This window comes from Dama dama, chromosome 18 (assembly GCF_033118175.1).
Source record: "Dama dama isolate Ldn47 chromosome 18, ASM3311817v1, whole genome shotgun sequence".
Lineage (NCBI taxonomy): Eukaryota > Metazoa > Chordata > Mammalia > Artiodactyla > Cervidae > Dama > Dama dama.
In genome coordinates this window covers 12,847,783-12,871,632 of record NC_083698.1, presented here as the reverse complement: position 1 = coordinate 12,871,632, position 23,850 = coordinate 12,847,783, and the positions used below count along the sequence as shown (strand labels likewise).

The window sequence follows — 23,850 nt, the reverse complement described above, 5'->3', positions numbered from 1 at the left end:
AAAATAGACATTAGTATTATTACTGTTATTCTTGTTTTGGAGCGGTTTTAGGTTCATAGCAAAGTTTGAAGAAAGGTTCAGAGATTTTCTGTATACCTCCTGCCCCCACGCATGCATAATCTCTCCTCTATTAGCATCATCCCCCATCAGAGTGGTACATTTGTTACAGATGGTGAACCTACACTGACACATCCTTTTCCCTCGAAGTCTGTGGTGTACATTACAGTTGACTCTTGATGTTGAACAGTCCTTGAACAAATTTTGTAGTGATATGTATCCTTCATTAGCATCACACAGAGTCTTTTCATTGCTCTGAAAATCTGTGCTGTGCCTATTTTCCCTCCCTGTTTCTCAGCCCCTGGTGAGTAAACTGCTGATCTTTTTACCATCTCCATAGTTCGAGAATGTCGTATAGTTGGAATCATACATACGTAGCCTTTTAGGATTGGCTTCTTTCCCTTAGTAATGTGCATTTAAGTTTTGTGCACGTTCTGATAGCTCATTTTAAAGCGCTTAATAATATTCCATTGTCTGGATTATCCATTCACTGACCGAAAGACATCTTGGTTGCTTCCAACTTTTGACAGTTACAAATAGGGCTGCTCTAAACATCCATCCATTCAGGTATTTGTCTGGATATAGTTTTCAACACCTTTGGGTGAATACTAAGCAGCATGAACACTGGCTCATATGTTAAGAGTATGTTAGTTTTGTAAGAAACCTCCAATCTGGCTTCCAGAGTCGCTGTACCATTTTGCATTCTTGTTAGCAAACAGTGAGAGTTCCTTTTGCTGCACATCTTCACCAGTATTTGGTGTTGTCAAATATCCCGGATTTTGGCCATTCTAGTAGGTATACCAGAGAAGGCAATGGCACCCCACTCCAGTACTCTTGCCTGGAAAACCCCATGGATGGAGGAGCCTGATGGGCTGCAGTCCATGGGGTAGCTAAGAGTCGGACACGACTGAGCGACTTCACTTTCACTTTTCACTTTCATACATTGGAGAAGGAAATGGCAACCCACTCCAGTGTTCTTGCCTGGAGAATCCCAGGGACAGGGGAGCCTGGTGGGCTGCCGTCTATGGGGTCGCACAGAGTCGGACACGACTGAAGCGACTCAGCAGCAGCAGCAGTAGGTATACAGTGGTGTCTTCTTGTTTTAATTTGTATTTTCCTGATGACAGAAGATGTGGAGCATCTTTTCATATGCTTATTTGCTGTCTATATATCTTCTTTGGTAAGGTGTCTGTTAAGGTCTTTGACCCATATTTTGACCTTAATTGAGTTTGTTTTCTTGTTGTTGAGTTTTGAGAGTTCTTTGTGTATTTTGGGTAACAGTTCTTTATTAACTATTCTTGTGCAAATACTTTATCCCAGTGTTTGCTTATCTTTACATTCTCTTGACAGTGTCTTTCACAGAGCAGAAACATCTCTTTTAATGAAGTCCAGTTTATGGATAATGCCTTTGGTGTTATATCCAAAAAATCATCCTCAAATGCCAAGACCATCTAAGTTTTCTCCTATGTTATCTTCTAAGAATTTTACATTTAGGTCTGTGATCCATTTTGAGTTAATTTTTGTTAAGTGTGTAAGGTCCGTGTCTAGAATCATATTTTGCATGTGGATGTTGTTTTCGTTCAGTTGCTAAGTTGTGTCTGACTCTTTGCGACCCCATGAGCTGCAGCACGCCAGGCTCTCCTGTCCTCTACTATCTCCTGGAGTTTGCTCAAACTCATGTCTTTTGAGTCAGAGATGCTATCTAACCATCTAATCCTCAGCTGCCCTCTTCTTCTTTTGCTTTCTGTCTTTCTCAGCATCAGGGTCTTTTCCAATGAGTCAGCTCTTCGCATCAGGTGGCCAAAGTATTGGTGTTTCAGCTTCAGCATCAGTCCTTCCAAAGAATATTTAGGACTGATTTCCTTTAAGGTTGACTCAGGAGTCTTCTCCAGCATCAGTTCTTTGACACTCAGCCTTCTTTATGGCCAAACTCTCACATCCATACATGACTATTGGAAAAACCATATTTTTTGACTGTATGGACCTTTGTCAGCAAAGGGATGTCTCTGCTGTCTAGGCTTGTCATAGCTTTTCTTCTAAGGAGCAAATGTCTTATAATTTCATGAACGCATGTGGATGTACAGCACCATTTGTTAAAGAGACTATCTTTGATCCTTTGTAAAGATTAGTTGACTTTATTTGTGAAGGTCTACTTCTAGGTGGGCTTCTCTTGTGGCTCAGCTGCTAAAGAATCTTCCTGCAGTGTGGGAGACCTGGGTTTGATCTCTGGGTTGGAAGATCCCCTAGAGAAGGGATAGGCTACCCACTCCAGTATTCTGGCCTGGAGAATTCTATGGACTATATATAGTCCGTGGGGTCGAAAAGAGTCGGACACAACTGAGCGAGTTTCACTTTCACTTTTCTTTTTTACTTCTAGGCTTTCTGTCATGTTAGATTTAGAATTTTTGTGTCTTTTGGGAAAATTGACCCCGTTGTCATTATATATTGTCTCTCTTTATCCCTGTTAACTTTACTTGCTTTAAAGCGGGCTCTGCCTGAAAGTAATACAGCTACTCTGCTCTCTTTTGATTCGTGTGTTCATGGTATGTCTTTCTCTGTTCATTTACTGTTAATTTGTGTGTGTCTTTTTTGTTGTTGTAGATGGCATATAGCTGGGTCTTATTTTTTAATGCATTCTAACAGTCTCTGTCTTTCAATTAATTGGCCCACTGATGTTTAAAGTGATTTTGGTTGTCTTCCTTGGTGTCCTCTAATCTTTGTGTATCTGTGGTTTGGTGTTTGACTTTGATTGAGTGGAAATTCTGCATCATTGTTACTTCAAATATTCCTTCTGGTCCTCTCTTTTCCTCTGGTATTCCCATCACATGTATATGACACTTTTTTGTAGTTGTCCCACAGTCTTGGATATTTAGTTCTGTTTTTGTTTGTTTTCAGTCTTTTTTTCCCTTTGCTTTCCAGTTTCGGAGATTTCTATTGAAATATTATCGGAATATTCTTTCTTTCTTAGAATTCCCACTTTTCTGCTTGCATCACTGTTCTGTTCTTGCATGCCGTCTACCTTATCCATCAGAACCGTTAGCATGTTACTCATAGTTGTTTTAAATTCCTAGTCTGATCATCTCAGCATTCCTGCCGTATTTGCGTCTGGTTTTAATGCTCACTCTGTCTCTTCAGATGGTGCTGTTTTACCTTTTGGTATTTTTTGTGATTTTTTTTCTTGATATTCAGACATGATGTAGTGGATAAAAGGAATGGCTGTAACTGGTCCTTTGGTACTGTGAGGCTAGGGTGCAGAGGGAGAAGAAATGTCCTGTAGTCCTGTGACCAGGTCCCAGTTCAGTAGGGAGCCCACGTCCCTGGACACTGTACTTCACAAGTGATTCTCAGCTTCTCTTCCCCTCAGGTGGGAGAGGATGGCTGAAGGTGGCTGGTGTTGGGTATTGCCTTTCCTCTGGTTTACTGGCTCTGGTAATACTCCAGTGGGTTAGGTGCCTATGAAATAATTTCTTCTGAAGCAGAGCTTGTTGAAAAGAACAGGGTGCCCTTGTGCATTTCAGCTTGGTTCCTTCTCTTTTCCTCCTACTGAAAGTGCTGGGTAGTCTTTCTCTGATAGTCACTGAAAGCCAGCTTGAGTTCCAGGAGGTAAAACTCACAGAAGTGTGGCGAATCCACGATGTCTAGATCCATCTAGAGTTTTGTAAGGTCTTTTCTTGTCCACACTGAGCCTCCAGCGGCTGTCCATCTGCAGCTCAGAGTTACCTACTCTTGACATTGGTTCCTGCAGAGGTTTTAGCTGATGGGTTTCAGCTCTGGTAAGTTGTGATTTTCTGGTTCTGCCTTTCTGTCTCGATTTTGGGGGGCAGTGGTTTGCTGGGTGACCTTAACTCTGATACATCTAGGGAGGGTAGTTGATTTTTCAGCATTTAGACTTTTTACTTATTTTTATGACAGACTGACTATTTCTAAGCCTCTTGCATGCTGGACTGGAAACCAGAAATCTCCCCATCATCTTTTGACTACCTTTTCTATATTGGAGAAAATCCCCACATTACAAGGTCTGCCTGCCAGAACATGAGTCAGAACTCAGTTCCCATCTTTCCCTGCAGCCAGGGCACAAACACGTGATCTGGCTTTGCTGAGTGGATTCTCAGTGTGAGTTTGATTTGGAAGAGGGCAGGTAGCTCAAGGGGTAAAGAATCTGCCTGTCAGTGCAGGAGACATGGGTTTGATTCCTGGGTCAGGAACACCCTTTGGAGGAGGAAATGGCTACCCATTCAGTATTCTTGCCTGGAATATCCCATGGATAGAGGGGCCTAGAAAGCTATAGTCCATGGGGTCACAGAGAATCTGACATGGCTGAACACACACAAACCCACACAGAGCAGCTTGTGTGTGAAGCTGCCATTTCAGCTGACCTAACAGGCAGCCTAGGCAACCTGCTTTTGTTGTGGGTTCTGAGGAGGGTTTCTCATCTCAGATCCTGGGATAGTTTTAAGCATCATTGGTGGCCCTCTTAGCCTCAAGCTGATTGATTCTCCAGGCTTCCTAACAAGACTGTGATCATCCAATAGAATTTTAATTTTCTCCTTAGCCTTTCACCTTTTGTTGCTTATTTCTGAGTTGAATACACGTTGGACCTACTTCCCCATCTTCTGTTCTTATATGGGATTAGAAACAGATAGCTGTGTTTTTGACTTATATTTCTTAATAGTAGCTGTTAATCACTACCAGCCTTATGTATCACTCTAATTCACAGAGCACCTTTTCTTCATCCTAGTTAATCCTTAAGATAACTTCATGAAATAGACAAGTAAATGTTGTCATTTTGCCCTGTTATTGTTTTGACAGGGAAGTAGGATTTATTGGTAGGCATGAGTAAGGAGGGAACTGGCCAACACTCTCATGAGCGCAGGGCCCACCGTTTGTTCAGAGGGCCGTGGTTAGGGTTGTATCTGACCCCACAGCCGTCTAGGATGAGCCTCTTTTCTGCCCCCACGTTTTCAAATTCATCCGCATTAAATTTAGTAAATCCCCACTTCTTGGAGACGTGGATCTTCTGGTGGCCAGGGAACTTGAACTTGGTCCTGCAGACGGCCCCAGTCACAGGCTCCTTGTTCTGCACCTTGGTGCAGATGGACATTAAGACTTGGCCCGTGTGGACCCTGGCCACTGGGCTTTCCAAAGAAACCAGGCATACATGTCTGGAGCCTGCACTGGGGACAGCATGCCAATCCTGGAATGTGCACTGGGAAGGGTTGTCTCCAAGGTCCCTTAGGGCAGCCTCTGCAGGCAACAGGCTGTGTACACTGCTGTGGAGGCTGCTATTTGCAGCCATTGTACACTGGGCCCCTCTGGGGAAAAGAACATAGTTGACTTAATCGACTGCAAAGCATTTTGCCCTTTTTATAGATGAGGAAACTAAAACTTGGAGATGCTAACTGACTTGTCCAAGATCACCAAGTTAGCAACATACTGAAACCCCAAACCTGGTGATGTTTGCTTTTGACATGATGAGCAAGCAATGCTTTCTCCATAAGGAGCTGAAAATATAGAGAGACAAATGTCTACTTCAGAGAAGACTTATACTGTCTCTTGTCAAATTTTTAGTCTTGGGAACATTTACTGGAATGTTAGCTTTAGCTTAATAATAATAAAATCTAAAATTAGAGTGTTTAAAGTTATTTTGGCATAACGGCACCCACAGCTAAAACACTGCCATTCATTTCTTAATTGCTGTACTCTGCTGCTTCATACAGAAATTTCATGGTGATGGCTTTATCATTGTCTAATGTTTGTCTACAACCCATTTCATAAACTACTGACTCCTTCTGATAAAATATTTCCACATCCCTGAAATAACCCACTTGCATAGTTACCTAGTGGGTTAACATTTGTGGTGTCTGCTGCTTTATAAGTCAGCTGTTGAGTGACTTGAACATTTGAGGGTCGACTACACAGAAAGGTTGTGGTTTGAATACTGCTTAACATGATATCTTGTTTGTATATTAGTTCTGGTAACTTTTTATAGTTACTGCTCTTCATTTATTAGACCATGGGGAACCGTGGGATGAGGAATGAGTGATTCAGTGAAGTCAATGAAAACTTATTTTTCTTAAACATGATGAGACACTTCATTTTTATCCCTCCTGAGTGAATGGTAACTGTGGTTTTGGGGAATTTCAAACTTTCTTTTACAGCTACTGATTGTATCAGTTAAGGTTCACTTACAGAGAACAGAATCCACTCTAGCTGGTTTAAGCAGAGGGAAATTTATTACAGGGTGTTAAATGGCTTATGGAATTTGTTGGAAAAGTGAAGAAACAAACTTCAGGTTGAGCTCTTAGGAGTGACTTGCAGAGCCTCACTGCGGAGCAGGCCACCAGGGGAGCAATTGCCTTTTGTGCAGTCATGAAACTGCCCACCAAACTGGGAGTGTTTCAGAACCATGCTGCCGCTGACATGGCAGGGGGAAAACGAGAACTTCCTGATGGAAGATCAGCCAGTTCCAAGGATGATGCTTGCTGGCAGAAGGAGCAAAGGCATGGCCCCTACCTTCCAAATCTTCGCTTTCCAAAACTTGGCCTCCCACATCTCACTTAGCTTCCTCTGACTGACAGCACCTAGGTCACTTAGCTGCAAGGGATTCTGGGAAATGTAGTTTAACCTTCCAGTCTCTGTAGTGTAGGAAGATACAGTGGGAAGAAAGTGCAGTCCCAGCTTCTGAGTTATTAGGTCACACACAGTGGTGCTTTCCATGGGACTCAGGACCACCCACTCTGAAGGTTTCTCCCACCTCTCCGTTTTCTGCTTGTCAGCGCATGCAAACAAGCATGCATGTGCTTACACACAGAGAGAGAGTAGCTTTTGATGAGCTGCCTCTCTGGTTTTCTCTTCATATCTAAAGTAAACAATTACTTCATGACAGTAGAATTTTCAGTGTAAGTCTGAGCTTGTCTTGCCTGTCAGACCTTTCAGGTTTGGGAGGGTGGTGGAAGAACTGTTGCTGAGTGAGGTAGCAAGCTGAACGAGGTCTGGCGTCCTAGGTTCTAACCCAGTGGTTCTCAGCCTGGTCCGTCATCATCTTGTGGTGAAGCTTTAAAGGTACCCATTCCAGAGATTCTAATCCAGCTGGACTTTGCCATCTAATTTGATCAGCCTGGGGATTGATAAAACCCCAAAGCCCTGAGGCAATGCAAACATGCCGGCCGGGCAGTGGATCTCAAGCCCAGTCAGACAGGATTTTACATTAACCACAGATGTGGTTCTTACACTTTACAAGCATCAAGGTCACCTGGAGGACTTGTTAAACCATAGATTGCTTGATCCCGCCCTCAGAGTTTCTGATTTGGTAGATTTGGGGCGGAGTGTGAGAATTTGCACTTCCATTAGCCTAACAGGAGCTACCTGTTTTCCTTGTAAAGATTTGATTTCTACTCACCTGAAAGTTTTTCTTTAAGAATTTGTTCAGAGCGCCTACTTAGTTTCTGACCTTTACTGGAGCAGGGGACGTGGAGGAGTAAGGTGTCTGCTAGGAGACTGTGGTCTTACGTGGCTCGACCTTCCCAGTGTAAGAAGAGAACTTTTCTGCATGTTTTCTTCTTCAAATTAATATCCCTGATTTTTTTGTAGGTTATGTTTGTTCCCTCTCAACACCCCTGGTTAGACCTAGCAACTATTTTAAGTGCACAGTTCCGTACCTCTGCAGTTTGTTAAAGCAATGAGCCCTCAACTGAGTCTTGATTCCAGAGTAAGAAAGCCAGTTTAAATAATATTCCTACACATAGAAAAATCTTTTCCGGTGTCTTCCTCTGTTTGGCTGCTGTAACTCATATTAAAATGAAAGTGAATTTATTTGTCCTCAAAAATATCTTTCTGGGTTTCCTTGCCATGCGTCTTACTGCCGGCTTTTTAAAACCAGTGCTTCAAGTTATATTATTGTTGGCTGTTTTTTTTTCTTTCTTCTGTATTTGGAATGTACCTAGCCAGTATATGTTTTGCAAATGCTATTGATAACCTATTTAAACTGTTATTTATAATGTTTGTCTTCTCAAAAATGTTACATATTAAGTGATCCTCAAATTTTGCCCTGTGGAACATACTTTGGGGGGGATTGACCTGAAATTTCTATACTGTCATTAAACAAAGATAAAGGTCTCCCAGTTTACGGAAAAAGATAATGCGTAGTTTCCATTTTTAACAGCCTCCCCCCCCCACCTGCTTTCTTCCTTAACCTCCACTTGTTTGAATGTTATGTGCTTGTGTATAAATTTCTTTATTAAGTAGCAAATGGTGATATTTCATAGTCGTCTGCCAAGAATCCTTTTTCTTCTGGGTGATTTACTCCCTAACAATGTTTGAAAATTACTTTATTTAAAACTTTTGATATAAAAATGTTGTTTTAATGGTGGCATCTGTTCTCACAAACACAAATTCAGACAGTAATGGTAAAGCAAACCAGGCAACTAGGTAGTAAGAATAACAGCTGTAAATGCTGCTGCTGCTGCTAAGTCGCTTCCGTCGTGTCCGACTCTGTGCGACCCCTCTGATGGCAGCCCACCAGGCTCCTCTGTCCCTGGGATTCTCCAGGCAAGAACACTGGAGGGGGGTGCCATTTCCTTCTCCCAATAACTGTAAATATTTACATGCTATTAGTATTTGAGATGGAGAAGGCAGTGGCACCCCACTCCAGTACTCTTGCCTGGAAAATCCCACGGATGGAGGAGCCTGGTGGGCTGCAGTCCATGGGGTCGCTAAGAGTCAGACACGACTGAGCGACCTCACTTTCACTTTTCACTTTCACACATTGGAGAAGGAAATGGCAACCCACTCCAGTGTTCTTGCCTGGAGAATCCCAGAGACGGGGGAGCCTGGTGGGCTGCCGTCTATGGGGTCACACAGAGTCGGACACGACTGAAGTGACTTAGCAGCAGCAGCAGTATTTGAGAAATATATACTTGTATATAAAACAGTGAAAATTAGCCTTTGGAGAAAAAGCTGCAGTTTGAGAAACTTCTAAAGCCTGATGAACTAAGGCTTGTCAGGTGATGCCACGTGAGCTTGCCTGAACAGGTGTTCTGAGTTGGCTTAAAACGGGAGGGTCACATAGCTAGTGAGTTGAGAGCTCAGGTTCCCCCCCGCCCCCCACAATCCAGGGCAGTCTGATACTGGAGCATGTTCTTAATCGTAGCACTGGATGGACACTACAAACTGGTGGTACTAGGAGAAACTGGGAGAGTCTTGATTTTTAGGCAAGTGCTGTTTTATATTAGGGGTGACATAAGCTATGGTCAATTTAAAGCTGCCTGTGATGTGACTCAGTGAGCCAGCACAGTAAGGGGGTGAAAGATTTGGAACTTGACCTCTGCTCAGAAAACACTTAGAAATGTCAGCAAAAGTGTTGCTAAATCTGACTTTCAGGGAAATAAGTGACCCTTTCTGAGTCTTGGTTTCCCTTTCTGTCAAATGAGTGCAATAATATGCTCTGAGTCTCAGGTCTGCCACAGGGATCCAATGGCGTCAGAGTCCTGCTCTGAAAACTTCTAAGTGTTCTGTACACATTAGGTGACATGGCTTAGAAGCGCTGGGCCGCCATATGGATGGGTTTCTCCCGTGCCCTCCACCCTGGGAGAGTTACAGACTGAAAGCTTTCTTTCTCTCACAGAGGGGTAGTCCTGGCGGTGAGCGATGACTGTGCGTTCTGGGATCAGTAAGGAGAAGAATGCTGTGGGCGTTCAGGGCGGGGGAAGTTCACTCTGAAATAGCATTGCCCAGGGAAGGCTTTATGAAGTGTGTGTGGCAGAGTGAATTAATTTGATTTTAAAGGATGTGTTATTCAGATGGAGTAAGAATAGTTCACTTTGTGGAAACTTACCTTTGCTTTTAAAAGGAAACCCAATTAAGTGCTGAGGGTCACCATATGCCTTTTAAAAAAAAATGTTACTTATGGTCTTGAGATGTAGAACTTGGAGGGAATGTCTTCTCTCTCTCGAAGAGGATGGAAACTTCTCATGCTGTCCCATCTCCAATAGTGTTCATCCTCCCCACCTTTCTCAGAGTATAGACCCGAACGGAGGAGATCTTGTGAGACTCTCAACAGCACTATCATCAGTCTTAGGTTGGTTTTGCAGTCGATTTTTATATTTTTTTTCTCTTTAATTGAATAGCAGAGAACAGTCAGTGATTGAGGATTTTAAAAAGATTACAAATTCTTATGGATAAAAATAGCATTGGTGGTTACAAGTACTCAGCAGAAGTTAGGAGTTATCAGTCTTGGTTTGGGAAACAAGGTGACTAGCTAACTGGTTTCAGGAAAACTACCTCTCCTATTCCAATGATTAGTTAATAAAATTATTCCTGACAGTGGCGGGCCAAGGAGCTCAGGCAGTTACATATTTCAAGACAGAGAACCCATTGTCCAAAGATCTCAGGAGAGCCTTTGCAGACACCCCGAAGGGATTTAGAACAATTTGCATAAATCTCCCCATGGATGGCGACATGGCTCCAGTATTGGGGTGGTTCCAGGAACCCCTCCTTGGCTGTATCATGGAGTGATGCTGTGCTTGGGGAGAGTTCAGTCTCATGACGGTTTCTGCCAGCAGGACTGGGTGATGGGATGCTGAATAAGCCCACTGTTTGGTTCCACATAAGGACTCTTTTGTGTTGGCCTGGGGCAGCCATGTTCAAGTTTGTCTTCTCTTTCCCCAGTGATGTTTTTGGACTTTGTGGGCTGGAGAATTAAGCACAACACCTATTCTGAGCTAATCTGTCAAACTTTGCTCTTGAAAGGTAACCATAGCCCCTTGTATTCCAGAACGTGGTAAATAATAATCATACATTTGGAGACTTATGATTTCTTTTTTTTTTCTCGTTGAAATACAGTTGATTTATAATATTAGTTTCAGGTGTACAACATTGTTCAATATTTTTATGGATTATATTCCTTTTAAAGTTATTAGAAAACAATGGTTGTATGCTGTACAATTGGAGACTTCTGGATTTTTTTGATAAAGTTGGGGAGAGGAGGATACTGCTGGACAGGACCAGATTGCTGGGTGTTCATGCCTGTCCATTGTGGAACCATGGGAATTAATTGCCTTCTGTCTGTGAATATTATTTGCCTTACTCACTAACTTCTCTAAAAACTACATTTTCTTGCATACTTAACAAGTTGTACTTTAATATTTAATATTCCCCTGTGAAAGGGTTTGGGTCACTCTGGGTTGCAGTTTAAAATGCCAGGTGGTTGCAAGTCTGTTTTAACTTTTTTTTTCCTTATTCATTTTGGGAAAAAAAGATATATATTAAACACTGCATATTAGGAGCTTTTGTTTCTTGTATGGAATGTTATCATTCTAGAAGCCTCATAAGAAGTCTAATTTAAAATCCAGAGAGTAGTTTGAGCACTGGGTAAATTTAGTGCTTTAAGTGCAGAAATGAAATTCACTGATTTCTAACCTGGAGTTTATTTTTTTCTCTCAGTCTGCGAGCTTGATTTCTCAGCTTTGTTCTAATAATATAAACATTTTTATGTTTATTTATAGGTGGCTTTAACCAAGAGAGCGGATCCAGCTGAACTTAAGACAATATTTTTGAAGGTTGGTATAAAGGAGTCTGTTTGTTTCTCATTTGTGTTCTACAATTTTTAAAGATGATTTTCAAGCAGCTCTCTTTTTCATTCATTTTTAAAAACATCCCCAGAAGTACCTTTACTTAAGACTTGTAAAAGAGATCCTTTACAATTTTGCATCTGTCTTTTAAAATGTATCACATACTTGTAGGCAACTGGCTGTGATGGCTGCATGGTTTGTATTTCACTTTCTCTGGTCTCACATGATGTTCAGTACCGAAAAGGGGTTGTTGGGGAGTTTAGTCTCACAACCCATTTACCTTTCCAAGATTGTCCTGTGCAGCAGATGATACTAAAGCTTTCCGTCCTAAAAGGTTTAAAGCTCTTTGTAAACACCTTTCGTCATCCGTCATTCATCCAGAATGGACTACCCTGGTCTCTCCTGAGCAGAACATTGCTGTTGTTATTACCATCATGATACCATTTAACTTCAGCTGTGCTGCCCTTGAGGCAGCCTCAGTACAAGTAACAGTAGGTACTACATTACACTGTACAAATTTATTTCCTTCGTTTCTTATACTTTCACCTACTTTGTGATATTGGGCACTGAGTGACTAATACTCTAATAATAAAGTCTGCCTCAGGTCCCAAACACTGAATCATTTTTAAGGTTATTTAACTGGCAATAAAAGTACTCAAAAGAAGAAAGGCCATTTTTGTAAAGATAATTTTAAAAAGTACATATGTAGACCTTTTCTAAACATGGTGAGAAGGTAGGTGTGCTGTATTTAAAGAACCCAAGGCTTCAAGTGAGAAACTTGTTCTGCTGCTGTGTATATATGGCTTAGGAGGTTATTAATTCTCCTAGCATCACTTTCCTTATCAAAATGTGTTACTGTTAAAAATTGAGGAATCGGGGAATTTGAATACTGATAGGATTATTTGATATAAAGTAATTATTAATTGATTTTTAGGCTGGGTAATAATATTCTGAATATGGAAACTATAAAGAGTTTTTTAGAGATGTACACTGCAGTATTTATAGGTGAGATTATGATATCTGAGATTTGGTTTTAAATAACCCAGTTTTGGTGGTGTAGGAAAAATAGGCATTATGATAATTTTTGCAATTGGAAAATGGAGTATTGAGTTTACTGTTTACTCTGTGTATATTTGAACATGTACATAATGTTATAAAAAGTTGTAAAGATTCCGTTAAAAAAACTTACTTGAAAGTGCTGTGTATTAGACATGCACCTGATATGCAGTAGATATTGATTCAGTAAATGCTTGAAATTAAGTCATTCATAGAGACAGACTCCAAGAGAAAATGGGTAAAAAATACGAGAAAAAAAAGAATCAATTTGTAAAGTAGACTGGGTTATACATTGGGAGGCAGAGTTCTTCATAAGCTTGTGTTTTGCCCAGAAAAGATAAATACGGTCTCTCAGGTGGAAAAGGATTCCGGGTAGTGAAAGTCCAGCGAACAGAAACGCACGTTTCTCAGCTGATGTCTGCTGCTGTGCACGCCGGGCCCCCGGGACGGGGCTGAGGTGTATATGGGGGAGCCACAGACGTTTTTAGGCTGTGTATTTATGAGGTTTTTGTTGTAAAACTCTAATGATGTAATTCTGGAAGACCACTTGCAGAAGAGCCTGCGAGTGGGCTGCTAAAGAGCCTGGAGAGATGGACGAAGCTCATAAAATTGAGCCGGCAGAGTCACGATCATCCTCGGAATTCAGAATCTGTGACTTCTCTTTTCTAAGCCACCGGTAGCTGTGGGCATCGGGAAATGGGAACACCTTAGAGGGTCTCAGTAGATGGTGCATCTTGGATCCTTGTTGGTCTTCTTGATGTGATTCCGTGGAAAGGCTCCAGGTAGAAGCTGTGAACGCAGTTTGAGGCCATGTGGAAGCTGATGAGGCTGGGTTAAGACCCTGCTAATGGAAGGACGTATCTTTTCTGGTGGCTGCATCACAGTCGCAGGGGAGTTTTACTGGAGACAAGTGGGCTTGGCCAGGGAAACCCAGGGGAGGGTAGGAGTCCCTGCAGAGTTCTGGAGAGCCACCTGTGGGGCTTCTGTGTCAGTGGGCCCGAAGGCTGGGGTGGAATCTTTGGGACCAGAAAGGAAGTGCTGTCCTCCCTTGGTGAGGCTGGGACTGCGTGGCATCTGAGTGAGAATTCCAGATGACTTAGTCCAATGGGATGATGTGGGGGGAACTGTCCCTGAAGAAAAGAAGTGATCAGCAGTTTCTAGAAGGGATTGTGGATCTGGCAGAGGTTCGGGTGATCTCATCAGGCTTGGGTAGTGTGGTACCAACGCAAATCCACCTTGGCTCAGCAAGCTGAGGATCTCTTGTTTACTCTCTACCGCAGACGGTGCTGTGGGGGAAGAATAGGGAGCGAGGCGCCTTTGGGGGCTGTGCTAGGCACGTCTCCAGCGAGCCTGGGCTTTCTATTTTTTTTTTTTTTCTTGAGTAAATTGTGATTCATTTATTTATTTATTTTTTAAATTTATATTTTGTATTAGTGTATAGTTGTTTGAGGGACTTCCCTGGTGGCTCAGCTGTAAAAAAAAAAAAAAAAAAAAAAAGTCTGCTTGCAATGCAGGAGATGCAGGTTCAATCCCTGGGTGAGGAAGATCCCCTGGAAGAGGGCATGGCTACCCACTCCAGTATTCTTGCCTGGAGAATCCCTTGGACAGAGGATTTGGAAAGCTACAGTCCATGGGATCTCAAAGAGTCGGACTTAGCGTGCATAGTTGATTGACCATGAATCACTGAATCACTTTGCTGTCCACCAGGACTTGTTCTAAGAGTGGATCGGCAGCGAGCACTCTGTAAACCTATTTGCTGACTTTTTTCTGACATTTTTCCTGACTTTTCTTCCTTATAAATATCCCAAGCTCTCTGCAACACTAGTTAGGTGATTGTCCTGTAGCTTAGGGGAGGTGGAGGGAAGCTTCATTGTTTGAGACCAGATGTGCTGGTAATGGGGGAGTTGATAGCTATGGCGAGCAGAGAGACCTAGTGGAACCGAAACAAAGAAGGAAACATGGGTCCTGGAGGACGAAAATGAGCCCTGTTCTGGCTTATTCTATGTTTTTTTTTTTTTTTTTAAAGAGTTAAAATCAGTTCTTTTTCTGAAGTTGCTTACTGTCAGATGTTGGGGTTATAAAGATGAATTAATCATGGCTCCTGCCCTTAACTATCTCACTGTGTGTGTTAAAGTGTTTTAAAAAAAAATCCACAATATGGTTGATATATGTTATATAGTACATAATATGGTTGATATGCATTGTACAGCATTAATTAGCAAGCAGATAACGTGGGGCTAATTACATCTTCCTAGAGTGGGTCATTACAGTTGCTGGGCAGTGGTGGTATTTCAGCTGCTGTTTATCAAATGGAGAATGTGGAGGATTGTGGAGCAAAGAAAGAAGAAGGAAATAATAGTGTAAGCAAAAGCAAAGAACTCCAGGCATGGAGGTGGCCTGACACATAGAAGCTTGGGAAATGGTGCTAGAATGGCAGGCAGAGTGGAACTTGGCATAAAACATCTCCAGCCTAAGGCGTTTGAATTTTTTTATGCAGGCTGTTTTAGTGACATGTGGCAGTTAATGTTTTGTCTGGGTGTAGAAGTTGAAGCCTAGGTGTAGTCAGCTTTGTTTCCTACCTAAGTGTTGGGAACCTAAGTTTTTTTCTCTGCCTGACGCTTCCCGTGCTGCTTCATGTTAATAAATAGGTGTGTGTTTGAGTGCTTACAGTTTAAATGAAATGCCATGAAACTTTGCAGTGAGTGAGATGTGTAAAAAGGTATAAGCAGCATCCATGTCTTATTTAGAGATGTTCAGATTTTATACAGGAGACCAAATTTATAGGCATGCAGAAAGTTAAAAAAAAAAAAAGTAAGTCAGCACAGTCAAGGGTCACTTGTGTGGTTTAAGCAGACGCCACAGGAAATGGGAGGAGGGAGCAGTCCCTGTGGTGCGGAGAGGTGAGAGAAGGCTCCTTGGAGTGGGAACGTGAGGAGCCCGCGGATGCCTGGGAGCTGGGGGCGGGGGGAGGCACCCAGGGGGCAGCGGAGGCTTCTGGGGACCAGGACCACATCGGAGGGAAGGCCTCGAGGGGGTCTGGGAGCAAACCTCCTCCAGATAGAAGGATTTTTGCTCTTTCTTCAAATGTTTACTTAATTCAGCTCTGCACGAAGGAGTCTGCCAAATTTTACAGGGTGTGGGTGACAAAATTAGAAAGATAATTGGGAGTTTGGCATTTTTGCTAAACAATAGGAAGCCATTGAAGGTTTTCTGAGTTATCCAGTGACTTGGAGGATGGGTCCGAGATTGGATTGGTGCAGCAAGGCCATGGGTTAGGCAGCTGTGGGTGTAATCCCGGTGTGCTACCCTAATAACTTGATTAGGGTTGTGGTAGCAGGAGGAATGGAGAATGGGCAAGTTAACACATTTTGAAGGACTGTTGGATTGAAAATGCCTGATCTGGTGTCATGGATGATTGTGGTGGTGGTGTTCAGGCGCTCAGTCCTGTCTGACTCTGTGACGCCGTGGACTGCAGCAGGCCAGGCTTCCCTGTCCTTCACCATCTCCTGGAGCTTGCTCAAACTCATGTCCATTGAGTCGGTGATGTCATCCAACCACCTCATCCTCTGTTGTCCCCTTCTCTTTCTGCCTTCAACATTTCCCAGCATCAGCGTCTTTTCTAATGAAGTTGGCTCTTCACATCAGGTGGCCAAAGTATTGGAGCTTCAGCATCAGTCCTTCTAATGAATATGCAGGATGGATTGATTGCTCGTGAACAGGGGGTAAATATAACCACTGGATATATAGCCTGGGGGCAGGGAAGTACCAGTATTAAGATGCAGAAATTGAGGAGACAACCATTAGCTCAAGTGAGAGTGAAGGAGGTGATAGTTACTGTTTAGAAGTGTAGAGCTGGACTCAACCAAATGCCTTACTGTAGTGTAAGATGTGGAGGATGGGAAGACCAGACAAGGGAAGCAGGTCATATTACAACTTGGGATAGTAATATGTAGTGAATTGCACTTGGAATTTTATAATTCATCAACAAAAGCATAATATATATTTTTAGAAGACTTTGTAGGGAAAATTGGAAAAATAATTTCCTCTTTGAAAACTTTTTTTCTTATGACAGAACAGTTCATATTTTTTGAAAATTAAAAAAAAAAGATGTGTATAAGGAACTGAAACATGTGATCCCTATATATTTAAATCTATCTGTATATATACATATATCGATTTAAGTCTATTTATATATGCATATGTCTGTTTTCCTGTTTCTCTGCCTCTGTGTATAATTTTTTTCCTTAACAGGAGTAAAAATACTATTTGGTATTCATTTTTTCCCTCACCTGATACATTATGAATACCTTTTCCTATAACTGAAAGCATTTCTGCTGTTTCTATTGCTATGATATTCTTATCTATGGCTGTTTTACCATAATTTATCTAGCCACTCTCTGTTATCAGATGTTTAGTCATCTTCTCTGCTTTGCTATCATAACAACACTGTAATGAATAGCCCTGAAACTACATTTTTGCATATAGCTAGCATTTTCTTAGATACATTTATAGAAGTGGAATTGTTGAAGAATGGATTTACAACATTTTAAGGCTTTTGATTCTTGGCAGACTGCCTCTCAAGAAGGTTGCATCAAATACACATTTTTGGTGGGAGTATGGGAGTTTACATTTTTCCTCATTGTGACGTCAACTCAGATAATTAAAAAAAACTGAGCAACAACAATAAAAAGCCTTTCTGACAACTCGTTAAAAATTGTATCTTGTTTTAAATTTGTGGTTTTTATCATCAGCAACATATTTGTTGAATATTCATGATACCTAATGACTTAAACCTTTTCATTAAAATTTACAAATATACAGAATATAGAGTAGTAAATACCCACATAACCACCACCTAATTTAAATAAGTTTTTGTCACATTAGTTTCACATATAATATTTACTGATGTCTTTCGGTGTAAGTTAGCTATCTCTGTGATTCACCCTAAATAGTGTATCAGTTCGGTTCTGTTGCTCAGTCATGTCCGACTCTCTGCGACCCCATGAATCACAGCACGCCAGGCCTCCCTGTCCATCACCAACTCCCAGAGTTTACTCAAACCCATGTCCATCAAGTCGGTGATGCCATCCAGCCATCTCATCCTTTGTCGTCCCCTTCTCCTCCTTCCCCCAATCCTTCCCAGCATCAGGGTCTTTTCCAGTAAGTCAACTCTTCGCATGAGGTGGCCAAAGTGTTGGAGTTTCAGCTTCAACATCAGTCCTTCCAATGAACACCCAGGACTGATCTCCTTTAGGATGGACTGGTTGGATCTCCTTGCAGTCCAAGGGACTCTCAAGAGTCTTCTCCAACATCACAGTTCAAAAGCATCAATTCTTCAGCACTCAGCTTTCTTCACAGTCCAACACTCACATCCATACATGACCACTGGAAAAACCACAGCCTTGACTAGACGGACCTTTGTTGGCAAAGTAATGTCTCCGCTTTTAAATATGCTGTCTAGGTTGGTCATAATTTTCCTTCCAAGGAGTAAGTGTCTTTTAATTTCATGGCTGCAGTCACCATCTGCAGTGATTTTGGAGCCCAAAAAATGAAGTCTGACACTGTTTCCACTGTTTCCCCATATATTTCCCATGAAGTGATGGACCAGATGCCATGATCTTAGTTTTCTGAATGTTGAGCTTTAAGCCAACTTTTTCACTCTCCTCTTTCACTTTCATCAAGAGGCTTTTTAGTTCCTCTTCACTCTCTGCCATAAGGGTGGTGTCATCTGCATATCTGAGGTTATTGATATTTCTCCCAGCAATCTTGATTCCAGCTTGTGCTTCTTCCAGCCCAGCGTTTCTCATGATGTACTCTGCATATAAGTTAAATAAGCAGGGTGACAATATACAGCCTTGACGTACTCCTTTTCCTATTTGTAACCAGTCTGTTGTTCCATGTCCAGTTCTAACTGTTGCTTCCTGACCTGCATACAGGTTTCTCAAGAGGTAGGTCAGGTGGTCTGGTATTCCCATCTCTTTCAGAATTTTCCACAGTTTATTGTGATCCACACAGTCAAAGGCTTTGGCATAGTCAATAAAGCAGAAATAGAGGTTTTTCTGGAACTCTCTTGCTTTTTCGATGATCCAGCGGATGTTGGCAATTTGATCTCTGGTTCCTCTGCCTTTTCTAAAACCAGCTTGAACATCTGGAAGTTCACAGTTCCACGTATTGCTGAAGCCTGGCTTGGAGAATTTTGAGCATTACTTTACTAGCGTGTAAGATGAGTGCAATTGTGTGGTAGTTTGAGCATTCTTTGGGATTGCCTTTCTTTGGGATTGGAATGAAAAGTGACATTTTCCAGTCCTATGGCCACTGCTGAGTTTTCCAAATTTCTGACATATTGAGTGTAGCACTTTCACAGCATCATCTTTCAGGCTTTGAAATAGCTCAACTGGAATTCCATCACCACTAGCTTTGTTGGTAGTGATGCTTCCTAAGGCCCACTTGACTTCACATTCCAGGATGTCTGGCTCTAGGTGAGTGATCAAACCATCATGATTATCTGGGTAATGAAGATCTTTTTTGTACAGTTCTTCTGTGTATTCTTGCCGTGTATTCTTGCCATGTCGTCTTAATATCTTCTGCTTCTGTCAGGTCCATACCATTTCTGTCCTTTATAGAGCCCATCTTTGCATGAAACGTTCCCTTGGTATCTCTAATTTTCTTGAAGAGATCTCTAGTCTTTCCCTTTCTGTTGTTTTCCTCTGTTTCTTTGCATTGATCATACCTCCTAATAATTTTAAGATTCCCTATTGAGAAATGGCCATAATATATGTTAGTAAATATTATATATGGCCATAATGTATATCACTGTGCACTTAAAGGAAATTAATAGTAGTTCCTTAATAACATAAAGTATTTGATCCATTTTCAAATTCTCAAGTATAATACTTTATTCTACCCGTGTAACAGGGAAGCAGGGCAAGAATGGTCAAACACAGTGATCAGTTGTGGAACTGATTTCTCAGTGGCTAGAACACACTCAAGGAGAATTTGCCCTTCAGCCTCCAAACATGAATGGTTTGTGGCAAAAATGAGTGACTGCTGATTATGGTTCTGGCGTGTTCACAGTTGATAGACTATTTTGTTCCACCAGTTGGTGGGCAGGCCAGTTAGGCCCCCTGGCTTCTGAGGGTACAGGGTAGTGACATTGCTTTCCTTTGCCACCATATTCATTGGTTGTGGAGGTATGTCTTCCTGGTGACATTTGGTTTGTTAGTCAGGCTTCTTGAGAGAAACAGAACCAGTATGAGAGAGCTCCATCTCTAGGTACTTATCTAGTGAGGTTTATTATGAGGAATTGGCTCACACCATCCATTTTGGAGGCTGAGAAGTCCTAGGATGGTACTGTCTGCCGGCTGGAGACCCAGGAAAAGCTGTGTTGTAATTCAGTCCAAGTCCAAAGTCCTGAGAACAGGGCAGCTGATGATGTAAATCTCCATCTGAGGGTCGGAGAAGGAAGAGAGGACACAGCTTATGCAATGGGGCGGGGAAAAAAGGGATGAATTCTTTCCTCCATCTCTTATTCCATTCTCAATGGATTGGGTGAAGCCCACCCATATTGGGGAGGGAAATCCAGTTTACTGAGTCCATAGATTTAAATGCAGTCTCATCCAGAAACGCCCTCACAGACACACCCAGAAACAGTGTTTTATCTGCGCACCTGTTGGCCAGTCAAGTTGATGCATAAAATTAACCAGTTAGTATTTTACTAGGTTATGCAAGGAGTCCTAAAAGCCTTCCCATTTCATAAGTATATGTGTTTAATCATATTAAACTTCCAAAAATAGTAAAGGAGAGAAGCTTCAGGTCATTTATCAAATCTATTACTGAAGAAGGATTAAATAACATTTTAAAGGTGTAGCTGCAAGGTATAGTCCACTCCCTTGACAGGGACCCTCTGTCCATCAGTCTAAGGAAGAACCTTTGACATCTTTAATCAAAGTAGACTACCCAAGCCTTGGTGATGTGCTGTTTTTTAAAACTGAGGAAAACTGTGTTTCTTGTGTCCATATTAACGTGTCCTTGTATTGAAGAGATGTTTTATCACCTCTGAAAAAACAAGTCAGATGAAATACCTGAGATTTTTTATTTGTAAACTATATTGAGGAATAAATCAAGTGCATCAGTCAGAAATGTACAACCCCATGCATGTTCATAAAGCAAATTCATCCACGTAGCCAGCATCCTAGAAGCCCTCCAATGCCGTTTCTAGTCCATACCCACCCCTCCCAGGGGAACTAGTCATCTGACTTCTGTCACCATGTGTTAGCTTTGCCTGGTTTTCTACTTTATATAAAATGAATAATACAATATGTTTTCCTTTTTTTTTTTCTTTAACAATATGCATTGTGTCTAGCTTCTTTCACTGTTGCTTTATTGGTACGATTGTCACGTGTAGTCGGCGTTAGTTTATTCCACTCTGTGACTATGCCACAATTTGTTGAAACATTCTGCTGTGGACATTTGAGTTATTTTCCATTTTTTTTTGCTATCCAAAATAATGCTGCTGTGGGGTGGGGTCAGCTTAGGGCTGTGGCACAGCCTGCTCTGGCCCCAGTCCCGCCCAGCCTCTATCACACGTGGGGGAAAAGGTGAAACCCTCCCAGAAATGCAGCCCCAGACCAAAGTCGGGAGTGCTGTCATACCCAAGAGAAACCCAGCTCCCACCTCGAGGAGGGCAGCGATGGCCCCTGAGCAGAGGAGAAGCCCCCGCGTGCACCTGGTTGGGCCCCAGCCCCACCTCCTCCCAGGGCAGCAGCTGCCAGCACACCCGGGGAAAGACAAAGCTCATGCTCACTTTAGACCCATTTCTCCTACCAGGGCCGCCGGGAATGCTCCACGGACAGACCTTCAAGGGCAGGAGAGGTAGATTTTATCCTAGTTTCATAAAGACAGAGGGTGTTAAAATGAGAAGACAGGAATATGTTTCAAATGAAAGAACAAGGAAAAAAAAAAAACCCTGGGAAAAAACCCTAATGAAACACAGATAAGTAATTTACCTGATAAAAGAGTTCAAAGCATTAGTAATAAGAATCCTAATTGAACTGGGGAAAGAATAGATGAACACAAGGAGAATTTTTGTAAAGAGCTAGATAATATTAGAAAAGTGCATGGAAGAATACAATAACTGAGATGAAAAAAATACACTGGAGGATATTAACAAGAGATTAGGTGATATAGAATACATAAGTGATCTGGAAGATAAGAGGAATGCAAATTGCCCAGTAAGAACTACCCCCCCCCCCCAAAAAAAAAAAAATTCTAAAAATTGAGGATAGTGTAAGGGACTTATGGGACAACATCACAGGCACTAACATTTGCATTATAGTGGTCCCAGAAAAGAAAGATAGCGTTAGTGGTGAAGAACCCATCTGCCAGTGCAGGGTACGTAAGAGATGTGGGTTCAGTCCCTGGGTCAGGAGGATCCCCTGGAGGAGGGATGGCAACCGACTCCAGTATTCTTGCCTGGAGAATCCCGTGGACAGAGGAGCCTGGTAGGCTACAGTCCATGGGGTCAGAAAGAGTCAGACACGACTGAGCGACTAAGCACAGCACAGAAAGTGAAAAGAGTAGAAAATGTATTTGATGAAATTATGGCTGGAAACTTCCCAGACCTGGAGGAGGAGGAAACAGATATCCAGGTACAGGAGGCACAGAGGGTTCCAAACAAGATGAACCCAAAGAGACCCACGTCAAAATACATCATAATTAAAATAGAAAAAAAATAATTTTAAATGCAGCAAGAAAAAAACAAAGTCACATACAAGGGAACCCCCATAAAGTTTATCAGTTGGTTTTTCTGCAGAAACTTTGCAGGCTAGGAGAGAATGGCGCGATACTTTTAAAGTGCTCAAAGGGAGAAGCCTTACCACCCAGGATACTCTATCTAGCAAGATTGTCATTCAGAATTGAAGGACAAGCAAAGAGGTCAGACAGGCAGAAACTGAGTTGATCAATACTAAACTGACCTTACAAGAAGTGTTAAAGGGTCATCTGCAAGTGAAAAAGTAAAAGTTCCAACGAGAAATAATAAATTATGGAAAGGGAAAAGTCTCACTGGTGTAAAATTGCTGAGTTTGTCCTTACATGTATGTTCAGTAACAGTAGACATTGCCAAGCAGTTTTCTGAAGCAGTTTGCCAGTTGCATTTGCTCTATATTTTGCCAACATTGATTTTTTTCTTTTTAATTATCTTGATCTTGTATATGAGTAGTGGTATTATTGCACTGTAGTTTTATTTTGCCTTTTCAGTGGAAACTTTTTTTTTTTAGTGGTTGGGAGCTTGATAATGATTCTAAAGATCATTAGGGGAAAACTAAGAGAGTGATTAGAAGAAGACTTGTAAGAAAAAAATAATGAAATGCTTTATTATTTGGTTTATTCATTCATTCATTTACTTTTGGCTGCACTGGGTCTCTCTTGCTTTGCCAGAGCTTTCTCCAGTTGAGGCGAGCAGGGACTCCTCTTCATCGCGGCCCTCAGGCTTCTCACTGCAGTGGCTTCCCTTGTTGTGGAGCATGGACTTCAGTAGTTGCAGCACGGGGCCTCATGAGTTGCGGCTCTCGGGCCCTGAAGCACTGGTTCAGTAGTTGTGGCACATGGCTTAGATGTTCCAGGGCATGTGGGATCTTCCAGATCAGGAGTCAAACCCTGTATCGGCAGGCAGATTTTGAGCCACCAGGGAAGTCCAGTAATGTAGTGTTTTTTTTTTACTCCACATTCATTTGTCAGATGTTTATTGAACATGTTGCCTATCTGCCAGGTAATAGTCTAGAGCTCAAGGATACACAACAGTGAGAAAGGGGGGAAAAAATTCTGTCCTGGCAGAGCTTTCCCTCTACTTATAGCAATTAAGGTGCTTGTAATCTTGCAAGAGTAGATGGGTCAATTGCCAAGGTTAGTCCTGAAACATTGTCTGCTGTGGTGATGACGGGAGCTGTCTGCTCTTCTGGCATTCCTCCTATGGAGTTGGGTCTGAGGACATCTTTACCTTAGGAAGGCATTGCGCCCGATCAGAACTGTGTAGGAGATAGATTTCCTTGCCAAGCCTTTCCCTTGTGACCATATGATAATTTTTGAAAGTATTTGTGTATTTGCGTGCATGGGGGCTTAGTTGCCCAGCACCGAATCTTGGTTGCATCATGTGGGATGTCGTTTGCTGTGG

At 42.0% G+C, this 23,850-nt stretch overlaps 1 protein-coding gene and 1 non-coding gene across 3 annotated transcripts in view; one reads left to right on the top strand and one right to left on the bottom strand.

The window, feature by feature from the left end:
* SLC25A13 (solute carrier family 25 member 13) overlaps positions 1 to 23,850 on the top strand; it is a 227,306-nt gene that overhangs the window by 18,924 nt on the left and 184,532 nt on the right. For both annotated transcript variants that reach the window (XM_061164932.1, XM_061164931.1), the window contains exon 2: positions 11,559 to 11,612. In XM_061164932.1, the coding sequence (XP_061020915.1) occupies positions 11,559 to 11,612 (54 nt within the window). The remainder of the gene's footprint in view (positions 1 to 11,558; positions 11,613 to 23,850) is intronic.
* On the bottom strand, positions 5,272 to 5,406 carry LOC133073182 (small nucleolar RNA SNORA70). Its single transcript, XR_009696889.1, has one exon. It is a non-coding gene; the product is annotated as a small nucleolar RNA SNORA70 (small nucleolar RNA).